This window comes from Cervus elaphus, chromosome X (genome assembly GCF_910594005.1).
Source record: "Cervus elaphus chromosome X, mCerEla1.1, whole genome shotgun sequence".
Classification (NCBI taxonomy): Eukaryota; Metazoa; Chordata; class Mammalia; order Artiodactyla; family Cervidae; genus Cervus; species Cervus elaphus.
In genome coordinates, this window is record NC_057848.1 from 165741085 (window position 1) to 165757791 (window position 16707).

Sequence of the window (16707 nt, forward strand, 5' to 3'; positions counted from 1 at the left end):
GGGAAAGTTCGGTGTAGACCAAACAAGATGGGCCAAGAATGATTTATGTTGAAGGGGTGAGGGAGAGGGCTTTACGTGTGTTCATTGTACTATTTTCACACCTCTATTTTTATGTGGAAAAAGCTGCTGTTTTCAGTCACAAGTCACGTCTGATTCTTTGAGACCCCATGGATTGCAGCACGCCAGGCCTCCCTGTCCCTCACAATCTTCGGGAGTTCGCCTTAGTTCATGTTCATTGAATCAGTGATGCCATCCAACCATCTCATCTCTTATACACATTTTTATACATTTAAGTCTATAATTACATTTTAAAAAATCACACAATTTCCATTCTGTTTTTAAGGCAGGTTAGTTTAATTTTATAGAAGAAATACTTTCAAAAGATACAAATGACAATTAGAACAGAGACAAAAATAGAGATGAATACTGATTATAACTTATTCCCACAACAGAAGGTTACATATTTTGGTGGTGACAGTTAAGTTACCAGATGAATGGAAGACCAAATTCCCTTTTATTTGCTGTACTGTTCCTAAAGGACCCTGGTGGCAGACTTTGGATTGTTTCTGGACTAAACTGCTGATAAAACAAGGCAGAGGTTTCTCACCACAAGGCACAGTTATGGACAAACTTAAACATAAGAAAATACCCCTTAAGACGATAGGACTTCACTTTTTAGACATGTGGGATATTTTCCAGGGGCTGGCAGTTTTAACCAGTCAGAAGCTGCAAAGAGAAGCCAGTTAGGGGACATCGCATCCTCCTGCCTCCTCAGCTGGCCTCTATGGCTGTCCACCTGCCCCTTCTGGCCATAGACTGAGTGCAGCAGGAAACCCATCACCTCCCCTCCTTCATCTGCCTGGCTTTTCTTTGCTTTCTTACTATGGTCCCATTCAGGTGCAAAAGCAGACAGACTCAGGAGGGAGAGAGGGACACACAGAAAGGTGCAAGCAGTGCTCCTGGAACTGATGTCAAAGCACAGATTGTATCTGTTTCTAGAGAGGCAAAGCAGGGATTTCTTTTTCATTAAACTCTGGGGTGGGGAAGCATGCCAAACAAAAATCATCAGTCTCGACTGGGCAGTGACATTTATCTACAAATCCTTGTAGGCGTTCTGTACAGGCACGGTGGGTTTCCCTACCTTGCCACTTTGTAGGACTTGAAAGTAAAAGCTGCTTCAACCCTTCAACCCACTTAGTGCTTCACATGGCAACGTGGCTACAGAGTGCCTAGGCAAGGCGGCTGGGACTGCCCTACTTTTGGGGAGCCATGCACTGGAAATGTACATGATTTGCTTTCCACACACCCCAGAGCCCAGCGCCAGCCAATTTATCAGTCTCAACAGCTGGGGAAAAAGAGGGCCTGCCACCATCCTGACCCATTCACTAATGCTGTCTCCTGGCATTTTTGGCAGGCACTGATGTTTTATGTGTCTCTACCTCTGTTGTGGGTATGTATACAGGGAAATGAGCAAAGGAAAAAAAGAAAAAAAAATCGAGACTAGAGGCAGAGATTCATAGCAATAAGTGGCAAGTGTGAAAAAGCACAAAGTTTTCAGCTTTACCACCACTGACAACTTCACTGTCCGTGATAGGTCAATGAAATGCTTTTACAAAATTCATTTTTAATAAATGTGAAAATGAAGGCAGATTATACAAGGGAGTGGTTACAGACTAATGAGAAGAGAGATGCTGATGATTAAGGGGGAAGGGGGGACACTTTCAAGGGAAGGGCAGAAAGACGGCGGTGTGGGGGCGGGGGCATTTTCTCTTACATTTTGTGTGATTCACCTCGTTTACTTCTCCGAGGCCTCATGAAGAAGAGTGCATTCCGTAGATAATAAATACGTAGTAGGCAAACTATACCATTTGGCATTTTATGAGGACGGTATAGTTATTACGTAAAAAATTTTTTTCCTCGTGAGCTAGTTCTAAGATTTCTTAAGAAATATCATGACAATTCCAGTATGGGGTGGGGGCCATCTGATTGAAAGCAAATGCTCTCCTGTGAGCCACTTGCTGGCTAGATATGGCTCCCACAGAAGCCTGCTTCCTAAAAAAAGCGCCTTGGAAGGTTCTTGTGTCCGTGCTGTGACGGCTCCATCCATCAGCGAATCCACTGACTCACTGAAAACGCACCTTCCTTCTCTTTTCACTTTCCTGCAAGCAGAGCAGAAGCTCCACCACTGCCCTCTTGGTTGGGTCTTGGTCTCGATTGGATAGGGCGGACTAGAAAGGCAGAGGCCGGGGGAGGGCGGGCTATGTGGCTGCCGCCAGGAGCTCAAGGACAGCCTTCAGACCTGGGGCCACAGGGACACTAGGTGCCCGCAGGGCACCAGGCACTGACTTACCATTGAGCCCCTGCGGTGGCACCTGAGCCCCTGCGGTGGCATCTTAAGGGAACACAAAGGGTGCCAAAGTGTACGATATACATGATAAATGCACGGAGGAGGAGAATTCAGCACATACTGTTTGCATTTCGGGTGTCAGACACAAAACCGGCCCCAAAGTTCCATTCTACCGCATGACAAATACTGAAGAACAAAATTTCAGTCTTAAAATACATCTTAAGTCAGTATTTTCCTTCAAGGAAAAAAAAGTACTATAAATAAATTACAATACAGTGAATTTGCCTGAACTCACTTCGTTTCTGTCTTCCAGCCTTTAAGTCAAATAAAACAGCGTTAAAAACTGTACACTCTTAACATGATAATTGATCTCTTATAAAATAACCTGTCTTCAGAGATGTCAATTTCACAACAAGGAAAAACCAAGCCCTGTTGCCGTCACTATTATAAAATATATATGTATAGATATATGTGTTTTGTTTTTATTTTTTTTACAAAATGTGTATATTAATAGCTTTGCACAAATATTTTAAAGACAAATTTAGCTAGCCTAAGAACTTCATTAAAATAAAACAGGCAGATAAATACTTCATGTGTACAAAGCATTACATCAAACATCATCGGCAGGCAGAGGAGGTACATTAATCCTTGGTCTTGTAAAAAATGCTATCTTCTCCCTGGGATTGGAAAGAATAACAGGTTAGAGGTTGACGGAAATCCAATAAAATCTGGCAAGAGCATCTGCTATCAATGAGAGCTTTTCTTACTAAGAGAATATATTGAATTTCAATTCCCAGGAGCACATCTGTTTGTATACAGATTCTCTAAATCTTTTTGCGCCCCCCCCCTCCCAATTTTAACAGAGGTTACAAAGCCCCATGAAAACAAGGGTTTTTCTTCAGTGCCTAGAATGGTGCCTGGTATATGGAGATGCTCAGTAAATTTTTTCTTTGTGAATAAATGAAAAACTATATAAGTTCTAAATCATAATTGATTACTCTTACGTGAAAGGTCCAGAACAGGCAAACCCAGAGGTATAAAGGAGAATGGTGGTGGCCAAGAGCTGATGGGAGGCTGGGATGGGGAATGACTGCTTAATGGGTCAGGGGTTTCCTTCTAGGGTGATGGAAATGCTTTCAAACTGGAGAGACTGTGACTGTACTAAATGCCATGGAACTGTTCACTTTAAAGCAGTTAATTTTATGTTATGTGAATTTCACCTCGGTTTTGTAAAAAGCCAAAAACAAAAGAAAATGGATATAACCGGGTAATTTTCCTCACATAAAAAAGTAAAAACAGGGAAAGCTAGTCTATGCTATTCAAATTCAAGATAGTGGTTATTCTGGTGTGGGAAATCTGGAAATGCTGATAACATTTGATTGTTGCTGTGTAGTGTTTACACAACTCACTGATACATTTCATATGTAGGATATGCAGGCTTCCCTGTATGTCTATTATGATTCAATCAAAAACTAAAAAGGCAAAGGTGATATGCGTATGTATCTATATGTGAATCATTGTGTTGTTTACAACAGCAAACATCTGGAAAGGAGCAGGGGATAAACTGGTTAGAAGTAAATTATATCTATTAGATGAGAGATTACTACCAAAAAGATAACAGATGATGTAGCAACAGGGGTATTTCACTTTAAAAAAGAGCAAAATGCAAACTCCAACATACAGTATGATTACAAGTAGCTGAAAAAAACAGTGCTGGGGGAAAAAAGATCAGAAGAGAACCGCACAATGCTAACAGCAGTGAAGATTTCCGCTTTGTTCTCAATCTCCTGTGGGTCTTTTTCAATACTTAACTTGACTTTTTACAAGGACAAAGGGCTGACAGTAAAAAGCCTGCGGGAAAGTGAAGCCCAGGCTTCTCCTCACCTGAACGTCTGCACTTGGATGGGCTCTTTGAGGTTCTGCCCACGCAGCTGGCACACCCCCTTAGAGGCCTTCTTTAGCATCTTCTCGGCTGCCTGTTCTTGATGGAAGTCAAGTTTGGTCTGTCTCGTCTGGAACAGCAACCAGCAACGCGGGGTCAACCAGAAGGTTTCGCTTCTCTTGTTAAGGAAGAACGCCGGAAGCCCCCACCAGCTCCGGCGCGGGAGGGGCACCGGGAGGGGGAGAAAGGCCCGCCCGCTGGCCGGCCCGCCCCCTTCGCCCCGCCCCGGGCGCCCGCTCACCTGCCGCTCGGCCTCCCGCAGCAGGCTCCGGAAGCGCTCGTCACGCAGCAGCCAGGCGGGCAGGTCGGTGTGGCCGCGGAGCTGGGCGTCCTCCAGGCGCTGGCGCAGCTCGCGCAGGGCGCACAGCTCCTCGTTCAGCTGCCGCTGCCGCGTCCGCGACGCCTGGAGGTCCAGCTCCAGGTCTAGGGATGTGCGCGCTACCAGCGCCGCCAGGGAAGACCTGCAGGGCTGCAGTCCAGGGCGGTGAGCACCCCACCCCTCCCCCGCCCCCGCGCCCTGCCAGCAGCTTCTTCCCCTGGCCGATCCCCTACTCCAGAGAAGGGGCCGCTTTAGGGAGATTTCTCAACACAACATCCATGTGGGCGACAAGGGTTCAAACCCATGTCCAAGAACAAGCCAGTGACAGCCAACTGTCCGCTGGAAGGATCACCTTAGGTTTTGGCCCAAGTGCACAGAAATATACCCTCTCACATGGGGCAGGCGGGGATCATCTTTCTCAAGTGCTATTTGACAATATAAGCGAAAGTTAACTTGACATGAGCTTTCTTTCGTTCTGATATTTGATTTTGACTTGCATTTGAAAAGCACAGGTGATGTTGTGCAACAAGGTTTATGAGAAAAAAAATTCCAAATAGCTAACAAGAGAAAGGGCTTCCCTGGTGGCTCAGACAGTAAAGTATCTGCCTGCAAAAGGGGAGACTCTGGTTTGATCCCTTGGTTGGGAATATCCCCTGGAGAAGGGAATGGCTATCCAGTATTCTTGCCTGGGAAATTCCATGGAGAGGAGCCTGGAGGGCTATAGTCCATGAGGTTGCAAAGAGGTGATGGTCACTAAGCGACTAACACTTTCACTTAACAAGAGAAAAGTGATCAAATACATTATGAGGCCAGCAGAGAACGCAGCTACTGAAAAAGATGAAACCTATACCAACATGGCAAAATCTTAATGATCTACTGTGTAAGGGAGGAAAAAAGCATGATATAAACCATGTGAGGGCTTTCTGTTTAAACACACAATGTCAAAAAAAGTTCCTTCCCAGGGAATTCCCAGATGGTCCAGTGGTTAGGGCACCCACCTCCCTTGGGTTCAATTCCTGCTGGAGAACCTAAGACTGCAAGCCACGTGGTGTGGTCAAACAAACAAACAAAAAAAAAAACATTCCTCCCTGTATAAGCCTGAAGTAATAAGCAAGTCTGCTGTTTTTAAGTTCTAAAATGAAAAAAGAATTTTGTACATGCAGTTGAGAGCAGTACTTCCCACTGCATGGCAAACAACCCTGGGGAAGGCAGTTAGTGCAGCAAAATCACAAATCTATGAGCATATCAACGTTCTTCAGAGGACTGAATAACTGTATGTGTTCTACATACTTGTAACACTATTTTGCACATATGCAGAAGTTAAATGCAAATGTAAGTGACTTGATAAATACAAATTCATGTAAAAACACTGCTGAATTCATAACAAGAGTTCTTAACCAGGAGTGACTTAGCCACTCAGGGGACACTTGGCAACATCTGGGGACATTCTTGGTTGTCACAACTGGGGGGGGGGGGTGGTAGCACACGCTACTGGCAACGAGTGGGTCAAGGCCAGAGATGGAGCTTAGCTTCCCACAGTGCACAGGACGCCCCCACAACAAAGAATGATCTAGGCCAAAATGCCAACAGCATTGCTGTTGACAAATATGTTTGTAGCTGAATTATGTATTTTCTTATCATTCTCAGCCAGTGGCTACTGTAAACAAAACCACCACAAGGGGATCTGGGAATTTACTTTTCTTTAAAAGAATCCTTCCCCAGGAAAGTAAGGGAACCACTAACTTACAAACTAAACGTAGCAAAACTTTGTACATTGGTATGATGTGGGAAAAAAAACTTGGTTATATAAAGGGACATGAAAGTAACAGTCTTATGTAGAAGAATGCTCCATGTTGAAAGCCTCAAGTTTTCTAAACTGTATATACTTGCTTGTCAAAAAAGAAAAAAAAAATCTGATATAGAATGGCTGATTGTTTATTAATTTACTATATTTTAAAATGTAAAGATCATGTATTATCTTTGATTATGACATTATCTTGGGAAACATAAATATTGGTAACATGCTGTCTTTATATACAGTTTTAAGAAATTACATCTAAGTAAAGAAGGAAATAAATATATTACCTTTTTAATAATATAGCTAAAAATATTACCTTGTCAGGCTTGTAGAAATAGCTCCCAGGGTACATATAGACTACACATTAGTCTATGTGGGAACATACCTGCTTATAGCGAAGGGTTCGTCTTTCCAGAGTATTTCGCACAAAGGGGGACTTCCGAGGCAATGTGGAACTGTCACTGTCACTACGATAAAGCTGCATCAAAAAGACTAAGGTTCAGAAACACTTCCTTAAGAATTCACATGCATCCTCTGTGTACTCTGAATTGGATTCCTCTGTTTCTCCTGTAGGTACTCACATACCCTTAAGGCTTTTAGAGTTTTTACCTGGACTCTGGGTATCACTTAAAAGAAAACCTACACAAAAGTTTCAAGCAAAACAAAGGCAGACTGACTAAGCGGACCAACCCCCACCCCCATTCCTTCCTTGCATCCATCAGCCAAACCAGCTGAGGGTTCCAGGCTGATCGAGCAACACAATTTCCATCTTATCAGTGCCAACTGCCACTTGATACGGTGGGATGCTCATGAAAGCCTGCGCTGTCCTCAGCATTTTTCACTTTTTTATCAATCGTTCTTGTCTGCTGTGTTACTAGCTTTGGCAAGAGCTGGAAAGAATGCGTTCCAGGAAAGAGCCCCATTCCTGGCAGGAGGACAAGTGCACACCACTAACGCCCACTCTGCTCACCAAGGGAAAAGGCCCGCTTGTAAAAAGAAAAATAAATAATGCCGACTTCATGGGAGCCAAGACAGCCTGTATTTCATTTGGCTGTGGGTTCTTGTTTTAGGATCGATGTATATCTGAGTGAACGCAAAGTCCTTGCCTTCATGGCCTTATTTTCCACACAGAGTTAGATTTGCTTGGGGCAAGGTGGGGAGATGAGACCAACATCGATTTCCTACCCACCCATGCATGGTGTTCCTTTAGTGGTATCATTTGTGAGAACATATATGCCTTTTAGCATAAATTAGTAAAAAAAATAATAATAAAGGGGACATAAAGAAAACATCTAGACAGGTGGCAAGGAATCCCAACTTACTCTGCAAACGTACTGGCTTCGTGCTCCAGGCGAGAAAGTCTGAGAACGGACAATGGTGCTGCTCCGAACGAAGGGCGAGCCGCGGGCCCTGCGGCTGGGCCTTTCCTTCCGAAGACTTGCTACCTCTTCGGGGAAGAGATCTTCTGTGTTGGTCTCCTTATCAACCTACATACAATTTATTACCATGACTTTTGCTAGGACATAAGCAATCAACTCCATGTGATCCACTCTTCCGTCCTCCACATGGACTTCTAGGTGGTATTTCACACTTAACACGTCCAGAATTTCTGATATTCCCTTGGCCAAGAATCTTGACTTAACTAATTTGTTCGAGCAAAAAATGTTTTCCTGTCATTTGGGACTCAGCTGTCTTTCATACACCCTGTATCTGGTCCAAGATCAAGTCCTATTGGCTCTGTGTTCAAGATTAAGCATGTTGTGACCTCTTGTCATTGATTCTCCATCTGGGTCACCATCACATTCTGCCTGCTCAGTGCAGGGGGCTTCTCACCTGGCTCCCTGATTCCACACCTCCCTCCTCCCTTCAAATGCTTCTCAACACAGTGCCAGAGACATCCTGATAAAATTGAAGTAGGACCCTGTGATTCCACTCCTAGGTGTATACCCTAAAGACCTGAAAACAGGTGTTCAAATACTTGCACACAAACAGGTTTACAGCAGCCTTATTCAAACAGCTGAAAGGTGGAAGGAGTCCAAACCTCCATGGACTGATGAGTAGATAAACAAAATGCCCTGTACTCACACAAGGGATGAGGAGGGAAGTGCTGACAGACAATGACAGTGTGCTGGGCCTTGAAAACATCAGGCTGAGTGAAAGAAGCCAGTCACAAGACACAGTGTACTGTATGATGCCATTCATTCATTCATTCATTTTTACTGAAGTATAACTGGCTTACATTGTTATATTAGCTTCAGGTGTTCAAGATAGTGATTCCGTATTTTTATACATTACAAAATGATCATCATGATAAGTCTAGTTACCATCTGCCACCGTTAGAGCTGATACGATATTACTGACCATGTGATTTCCTTATTTTATAATCTCCCTTATTTCCCTCATCCCTGCACCTCCCCCCATCCTCCACCCTAGCAACCACCAGTTTATTCTCTGTATCTATGAATCTGTTGCTGTTTGTTATGGTTGTTCATTTGTTCGGTTTTCTTAGATGCCACATATAAGTGGCCCATAGAAGGGGAAAAAGTGGAAGCAGTGACAGATTTTATATTCTTGGGCTCCAAAATCACTGCAGATGGTGACTGTAGACATGAAATTAAAAGACGCTTGCTCCTTGGAAGAAAAACTACAACAAACCTAGACAATGTATTGAAAAGCAGAGACATCACTTTGCTGAAAAAGGTCCATATAGTCAAACCTATGGTTTTTCCAAGTGGTCATGTACACATGTGAGAGCTGGACCATAAAGAAGGCTGAGTGCTGAAGAACTGATGCTTTCAAACTGTAGTGCTGAAGAAGACTCTTGAGAGTCCCTTGGACTGCAAGGAGAACAAACCAGTCAGTTCTAAAGAAAATCAACCCTGAATATTCATTGGAAGGACTGATGCTGAAGCTGAAGCTTCAATACTTTGGCCACCTGATGCGAAGAACTGACTCATTGGAAAAGACCCTGATGCTGGGACAGATTGAAAGCAAAAGGAGAAGAGGATGGCAAAGGATGAGATGGCTGGATGCCTCACTGACTCAATGGACATGTATTTAGGCAAACTCCAGGAGACAGTGAAAAACAGGAGAGCCTGGTGTGCTGCAGTCCATGGGGTTGCAAAGAGTTGGACATGACTTAGTGACTGAACAAGTGAAATCATGCAGTATATGTCTTTCTCTGACTTGCTCCATTTAGCATAATAATCTCTAGGTCCATTCTGTGCTATTGCAAATGGCAAGATTCCCTTCTTCTTTACAGCTAGTATTTAATTTCACACACACACACATACCACATTTTCCTTTACCCATTTATCGATGGACATTTAGGTTGTTTCTGTATCTTGGTTATTATAAATCATCCTGCAATAAACATTTGGGTGCATGTATCTTTTCTATTAGCATTTTTGTTTTCGTCAGAAAAATATCCAGAAGTGGAACGGCTAGGTGTGTGGTAGTTCTATTTTTAATTTTTTGAAGAATTTCCATACTGTTTTCCACAGTGTTGACACCAACTTAAATTCCCACCAACAATGCACAAGGGTCCCCTTTTTTCTACATCCTCTCCAATGTTTATCTGCTATCTTTTTGATGACAGTCCTTCTGATAGGTACACGATGATATCTCATTGTGGTTCTGATTTATATTTTCCTAATGATTAGTGATGTTGAGCATCTTTTCATATGTCTGTTGGCCATCTGAACGTCTTCTCTGGAAAAATCTCAATTCAAGTCCTCTGCCCAGTTTTTAATTGGGTTGGTTGTTTTTTTGATGTTGAGTTGTCTTGAGTTCTTTGTATATTTTGGAATATTAACCCCCTGTCAGATATAATGTTTGCAACTATCTTCTCCCATTCAGTAGGCTGTCTGTTTTCCTGATAGGCTCCTTCACTGGGCAAAAGTTTTTAGTTTGATAAAGTCTCATTTGTTTATTGTTGTTTTTATTTATCTTGACTGAGGAGAGAAATCCTAAAATATAATGCATTGCTAAGATTAAAGTCCAAGAGCATACTACCTATGTTTTCCTCTAGGAATTTTATAGTTTCAGACCTTACATTTAAGTCTTTAATCCATTTTAAAATGGAATGAGAAAGTAGTCCAGTTTTCCCATTTACTGAAGAGGCTGTCTTTTCTCCAATGTATTTCCTTGCTTCCTTCCTCATAGATTAGTTAACCATATAAGCGTGGGTTTATTTCTGAGCTTTCTAATCTGTTCCATTCATCTATGTGTATTTTTTTGTGCCAGTACCATACTGTTTTGCTTTCTATAGCTTTGTAGTATAGTTTGAAATCATAGAACATGGTACCTCTGGCTCTATTCTTCTTTCTCATGGTTTGTAAAAAACATAAAATTTACATTTTTTAGTGCACAGCTCAGTAGTATTAAATATATTCATATTGTTGTGAAAGAGACCGCCAGAACTTTTTCATCTTCCCAAACTGAACTCTGCCACCATTAAACAACTATTTCCCTATCTCTAGCCCATGGTAACCACCATTCTACTTCCTGTCTCTATGAATTTAATAACTAAATTTAGGAATTTCATATAAGTGTAATCATACAGTACTCATTCTTTTGTGACTTGCTTATTTCACTCAGCACAATGTCTTCGAGTTTCATTCACATGGTAGCATCTGATGTGACTACCTTCCTTTTTAAAGGTAATATTCCATTGTACATATATGTCACATTTTCCTTATCCATTCATCTGTGGATGGACATGTAGGTTGCTTCCACCTCCTGGCTACTGTGAATAATACTGCTATGAACGTGGATGTACATGTATCTCTTGGAAACTTTCTTTCAATTCTTTAGGTTGTACATCCAGAAGTGGAATTGCTGGATCAGATGGTAATTCTATCTTAAAATTTCTGAGGAACCTCTACACTGTTTTCTATAGCAGCTGCACCATTTTACAGTCCTGATCTTTGTAGATACCAATTTACATTTCTAAATGTACCCCTTTCTAAAATGAGAAATCATCCTAAAAATGCAACCCCTGCTTCCGTATTGTTTCATCCTTCAGTAGCCCCTTTGACTACCTCCATTGCTGCTGAGTTGTACTGATTTACCCTGTCTGTTGCCCACAGGGCAGGACTTGTCATTTGTTTCTTTGCTGCTACATCTGCAATGCCTAGCAGCTACCACGAGCACAGGCTGAGAGAGAATGCAAATGTGGTGAAGAACTAGTGACTGAGGAATCCAGGTGAAGGGGTTACAAGTCTCTATTGTACCATTCTAGCAACTTCTCTAGAGATTCAAAGTGCTTCAAAATGAAAAGTTGCGGGAGGAAGACACACTAAGCAAGCCACTCCCCTGACTTGGACCAATGCTTGTGAAGGTCTGAGAAAGCTGGATGCTGGCAATGACTGGTAGCCATGCCCAGAGCATCTCCTCCTGAGGTGCTGTTCTTAATGTCACAAATGGAAAATAACTACAAGTGTCTAAAACCTTAGGGGCCCATGAAATATCCCAAGTCACATGCGACCCTGAAGATGGGAATGGACCATCCTCAGATGGCTCATGAATGAGTAAAAATCCAGCCTTTTTAGTTTAAAGGAGACAAATGTTTCCATGGTACCTGCTCTTCACAGATGCAAAGGCATTCGCTTGGCTTCCCTCATGCGGGGTACACACTCCCCTCTCCAGGGCAGTGCCTGGTACTGTCAGGCAAAACATTAGGGGATCCATCATACCCCTTGGCCTTTTCTACTTACCTTAAGAGCTGGGGGCTGAAGTTTCTCGGGGCCATAAGTATCTGCCTGGCCAGCAAATGTATGTCCATGGATAGAGTCAACACCAACGCAGCAGGGCTCTGGGTGCGGGGGGCTGGTCTGGGCGCAGCTGCTACAGCCACTGTCCACCGAGTCTGCCTGCCAACTCCTGCAGGTGGACATGGCAAAAGCCCCCAAAATGTTCATCAAGGACTGAGTTCACTGCTGCACTTAGAGGACTGTAGCAGAGATGCTCAATATTGCTTCTGATGACTGAAGATGGGCACTTTTCTCATAAAGTGAAAGGCACTTAGGTTCTCTAGGGAAGAGAGTGAGTGCTATGAGGCCTTTCATCTAGAGGGTCTGTCTGTCTCGCCCAATTGCAGTCGCTGAAGATGCCAGGACCCTGGGACCACCTCTCTGAGTCCTCTCAGCTTCCTGTCCATCCCTGAACCCACCCCTCTGCCGTGCACTTTCCCTCCCGAAAATAAACTCCTTTTGAAAATAAACCCTGAGAAAGCTATTAGGAAGAAGTAGCAAGCTTTGGAAACATGATGCTCTTTATGGAAAAATGTGGAAGTAGAGCAACATGAAAGTGCCTCCGGAAAGGCTCTGCCAGAAAGCTATACACTCATGGTGCCGCTCCTCTGAGCAACTCCTCTATTGCAGACACATCTGCCCTAGTCAAGCATTCACCCACAGGCAGCTCTGGGTAAGACGTAAAGGGGCATCGCATGATTCTATTTACGTGAAATGCCCAGAACAAGCAAACCCTTGGAGATGGCATGGAGATGGGCAGTGGCCAGGGGCTGAGAGGACTGGGTGGACTGCTAATGGGGATGGGGTTTCCTTTTGGCAGGATGAAAATGCTCTAAACTTGCCTGTGGCTTTGGGGGCATAATTGTGTGCCTGTATTAAAATCCACTGAACTGTGCACTTAAAGGGGTGAACTGTATGGTAGGGAAATTGAAATATGAAAGTCAAAGTCGCTTAATCATGTCTGACTCTTTGAGACCCTATGGACTGTAGCCCACCAGGCTCCTCTGTCCATGGGGATTCTTCAAGCAAGAATACTGGATTGGGTAGCCATTTTCTTCTCCAGGGAATCTTCCTGACCTAGGGAATGAACCTGGGTCCCTTGCATTGCTGGCAGATTCTTTACCGTCTGAGCCACCAGGGAAGCACTGGTAGGGAGACTGTATCCCAATAAAGCAGTTAATAAAGAAAAAAACCAGAATTTTAAAGGCCTATTATATCCAATCTGGGCAGAGGGAGCCCTCAACAGTCCCCCCACTTTAAGAAAATTCAGGAATAGGAGGAAAGGTGAAAAGCCTGTGCCTACAGCTGGAGAGTCAAAGTATGGCCTTCATGAAGACATACATACATACAACCCCCTCGTGAGAATCCCAACTTCTGCGCAAAGGTATCCAAGAGTTGCCCAGCACATTCTGCAGAAACTAACACTGTAGCTGCTTCACTCCAGGAAGATGCGCTGCATCTCTCTCAGGGGCTGCCGGCCGCGCTCACCTCTCAGACACGGCCTCGGCCTGCTCCTCTTTGCGCTCCATCTCCAGGATCTCCTCCTCTGTGTACTCCAGCTTCACGCGCTCCTCGGCCAGCTCTCTCTCTACCGCCTGCAGTTGCGCTGTGGTTCTTGCCAGCAGCACCGTCACTGCGTCCTGCAGGACAAAAGGGATATAGCTGAGAAGCAGCTGAGGCCAGTAGTGTATGGTGGTGAAATGGAATGCCCGCGGGAGCACCCTCCTGCCCTGGCTGGCTGGCGGCCGTCTAGTGGCCATCCCTGGCTGCCCTCCAGTGGGAAGCAGCTCAGCCCTGGTTGACAGCAAGTCAGTAACTTGGCCTTTTTAGGGAGCTCTGAAGGTTCAAATTTTAAAGCAACCAATGCATAACTTATGATCAAGAACATGCTGCATTAAAAAACATTATCCTGAATGGCCACATGCATCACTATGTGCTCAGTTGCTCAGTGGGTGAATCAGCAGGGTCTCATCTGAAACAAACCTGTGTGTGCTAAGTCGCTTCAGTTGTGTCCGACTCTTTGTGACCCCATGGACTGTAGCCTACCAGGCTCCTCTGTCCATGGAATTCTCCAGGCAAGACTACTGGAGTGGGTTACCATTTCCTTCTCCAGGGGATCTTCCCAACCCAGAGACTGAATCCACGTCTCTTGCATTGCAGACGAATTCTTTACCGCCAAGCCATCAGGGAAGCCCAAGCATCACTATAGTCCATTTTTATTACTTCTCTTGAAACCCTGCTTCTTCATGGCCACTGTGTTCTAAAACTACTATTCCTATCACCCCAAACTCTGTTATTAAAGTGCTAGCCCCTCAGTCATGTACGACTGTTTGCGACTGCATGGACTGGAGAGCCCACCAGACTCCTCTGTCTGTGGGATTCTCCAGGCAAGAATACTGGAGTGGGTTGGCATGCTCTCCTCTAGGGGAGCTTCCTGACCCAGGGACTGAACTCAGGTCTCCTGCACTGCTGGCAGATTCTTTACTGTCTGAACCACCAGGGAAGTCCATATTTACATAGCTGTTTCTTAGAAACAATGTCACCAGGAAGAGCCTGTCTCAAAGCCGGGCCACCTACTGTCTTCCCGCAAGCAGCCAGTGTCAGGTCCCGGGCAGCACAGTTTCCTGGCCGCTCCTCCTCCCGCCGGGGTGGCTCAGGGCCAGTGAACACCTGGACTGAGTACCATCGCAGCTGCATCTCGCTTGAATCGTAATCGGTCAAGTTAATCTGAGCAATGCCCTGCAATGTGTTTAAGGAAAAAAAAAAAGCACAACAGGTCCTGAATGACTGCATCTTAATAACCGACGAGCATCAAATAAAGTCACCCTTTGATGTTAACCACAAAGGCCACACAATTTTTCACTGCTATTCAAAGGCTGCATGCATGCATGCTACATCACTTCAGTTGTGTCTGACCCTTTGTGACCCTGTGGACTGTAGCCCTCCAGGCTCCTCTGTCCACGGGAGATTTCAGGCAAGAATACTGGAGTGGGTTGTCATTTCCTTCTCCAGGGGATCTTTCTGACCCAGGTATTGGACCCATGTTTCTTTAAGTCTCCTGCATTAGCAGGCAGATTCTTTACCACTAGTGCCACCAGGGAAGCCTAAAAAGGCTGCAGTGAAATGAAAGTCATCACCAAGGATCTAATGGGGGCAGCTCCTTGCTTGCAGGTTCAGCTCAATCAGAAAGTGCTAGAAGGGGAAGTAGGGCAGAGAATGGACAACGTGAAGTGGTGGATCAGGCTCAGGGTATGCCACTTAGAAGAGCCGATGATTCTCACAGGAATTTTTGAAAAAAGGTTGGTGGAACTCTTCTCTAATTCTGACACTGAGGGAGTGGGACTAAGGGGGAAAATTCCAACCTTGGAAAGAGAGCAGCCTGGTTTCTAAGCCCTGCCCTGGCTGCCTAGATAAAGATGGATAGCTGACCCACCCAGTTCCAAGGTTGCCAGATAAAATAGTGTGCATCTGGGTGAACTGTCATTTCAAATAAACAGCAAATTTGTTTAAAAAATATCAATTCTGTCCCAAATATTACATGGGACATACTTATACTAAAAGGGATCCATAGTTTATTTGAAATTCAAATATAACTGACCATTCTATAGTTCTATCTGCCAAGGTTATCAGACCTATTTATTAGTTCCTGTGACTGAAGATGGGGATACTTCAGAAGTGGTTACTCAGACATTTTACAAGTATTCGTTGAGATAATACACAAGTACAAAACAGTTGACAAGATAAGGGGTTTTATCACTGCTTTTTCTCCTCCCTACGACAGAGATCCTTTGACAGCAGGACAATTTATCAGCGCCCCACCACGGGACTCAGGCAGGCAGGGAGGGAAGAGGAGGAGGCAGGGACGGGCCGTACCAGCAGTTCCTCCTGCAGTTGTGGGTTCACGGAGCACACGTATAACTGAAGAGACTTCAACGTCACCATGTTTGAATGCACAGGGATTCTGAACACTTCATTAAATACCAGGGGGGCTTGCAATTCCAGAGCCTTCGAGCAGTAAGTGTTTGGTGTGCTGGAGTCAAGCGGGGGCAGATAGACACGGATGTGTCTGCAACCGAGAGAGGGAGGAAAAAAGCAGATGGAGGCAGCATTTAGTGACACAGCTGCATGGGACACTCGTGGACCACAGAAGCATGCAGATAAGCCAGCTTGTTTCACTGCCCATATGCAGAGTTTTACTGTCTTTTGGAGAAGATTCTTTTTGTCAACTAAGAGTAAGGCCAAAGAACTTACATGCCCCTGGAGATTAGGGGGAGAAAACCCACTCACAAAGGGAAGACTTCCAGGTCAGTGGTTAGGACTTGAGAGGGACTCAAATGGACATTTTGCTTTCACCATCTTTGTGGGAAAAAATCTGGATGATCTCTCCATGGCCCCTGGGCTCCCTCCCTAAGCTCTGCCTGCTGCGCCAGGCTGTGCTCCCTGCCCTGTTCACCCCCGGCATGGAAGCCAGCACCCAGGAGACGCTCAAGCATCAGTGGATACCGCAAACCCTCAGCCACCAAAAACCAGGCTGCTTCCAAGGGCTTT

The 16707-nt window shown here is 44.6% G+C and overlaps 1 protein-coding gene across 4 annotated transcripts in view; it reads right to left on the reverse strand.

The window, feature by feature from the left end:
* Positions 1 to 333: 333 nt before the first annotated feature.
* WWC3 (WWC family member 3) overlaps positions 334 to 16707 on the reverse strand; it is a 108853-nt gene continuing 92479 nt past the window's right edge. For all 4 annotated transcript variants that reach the window (XM_043895389.1, XM_043895388.1, XM_043895392.1 and 1 more), the window contains 9 exons: positions 16033 to 16225; positions 14737 to 14898; positions 13648 to 13799; positions 12124 to 12289; positions 7729 to 7893; positions 6792 to 6884; positions 4531 to 4758; positions 4232 to 4359; positions 334 to 3024 (listed from right to left, as the gene is read on the reverse strand). In XM_043895389.1, coding sequence (XP_043751324.1) covers positions 2958 to 3024; positions 4232 to 4359; positions 4531 to 4758; positions 6792 to 6884; positions 7729 to 7893; positions 12124 to 12289; positions 13648 to 13799; positions 14737 to 14898; positions 16033 to 16225 — 1354 coding nt within the window. In that variant the 3' untranslated portion in view covers positions 334 to 2957. The remainder of the gene's footprint in view (positions 3025 to 4231; positions 4360 to 4530; positions 4759 to 6791; positions 6885 to 7728; positions 7894 to 12123; positions 12290 to 13647; positions 13800 to 14736; positions 14899 to 16032; positions 16226 to 16707) is intronic.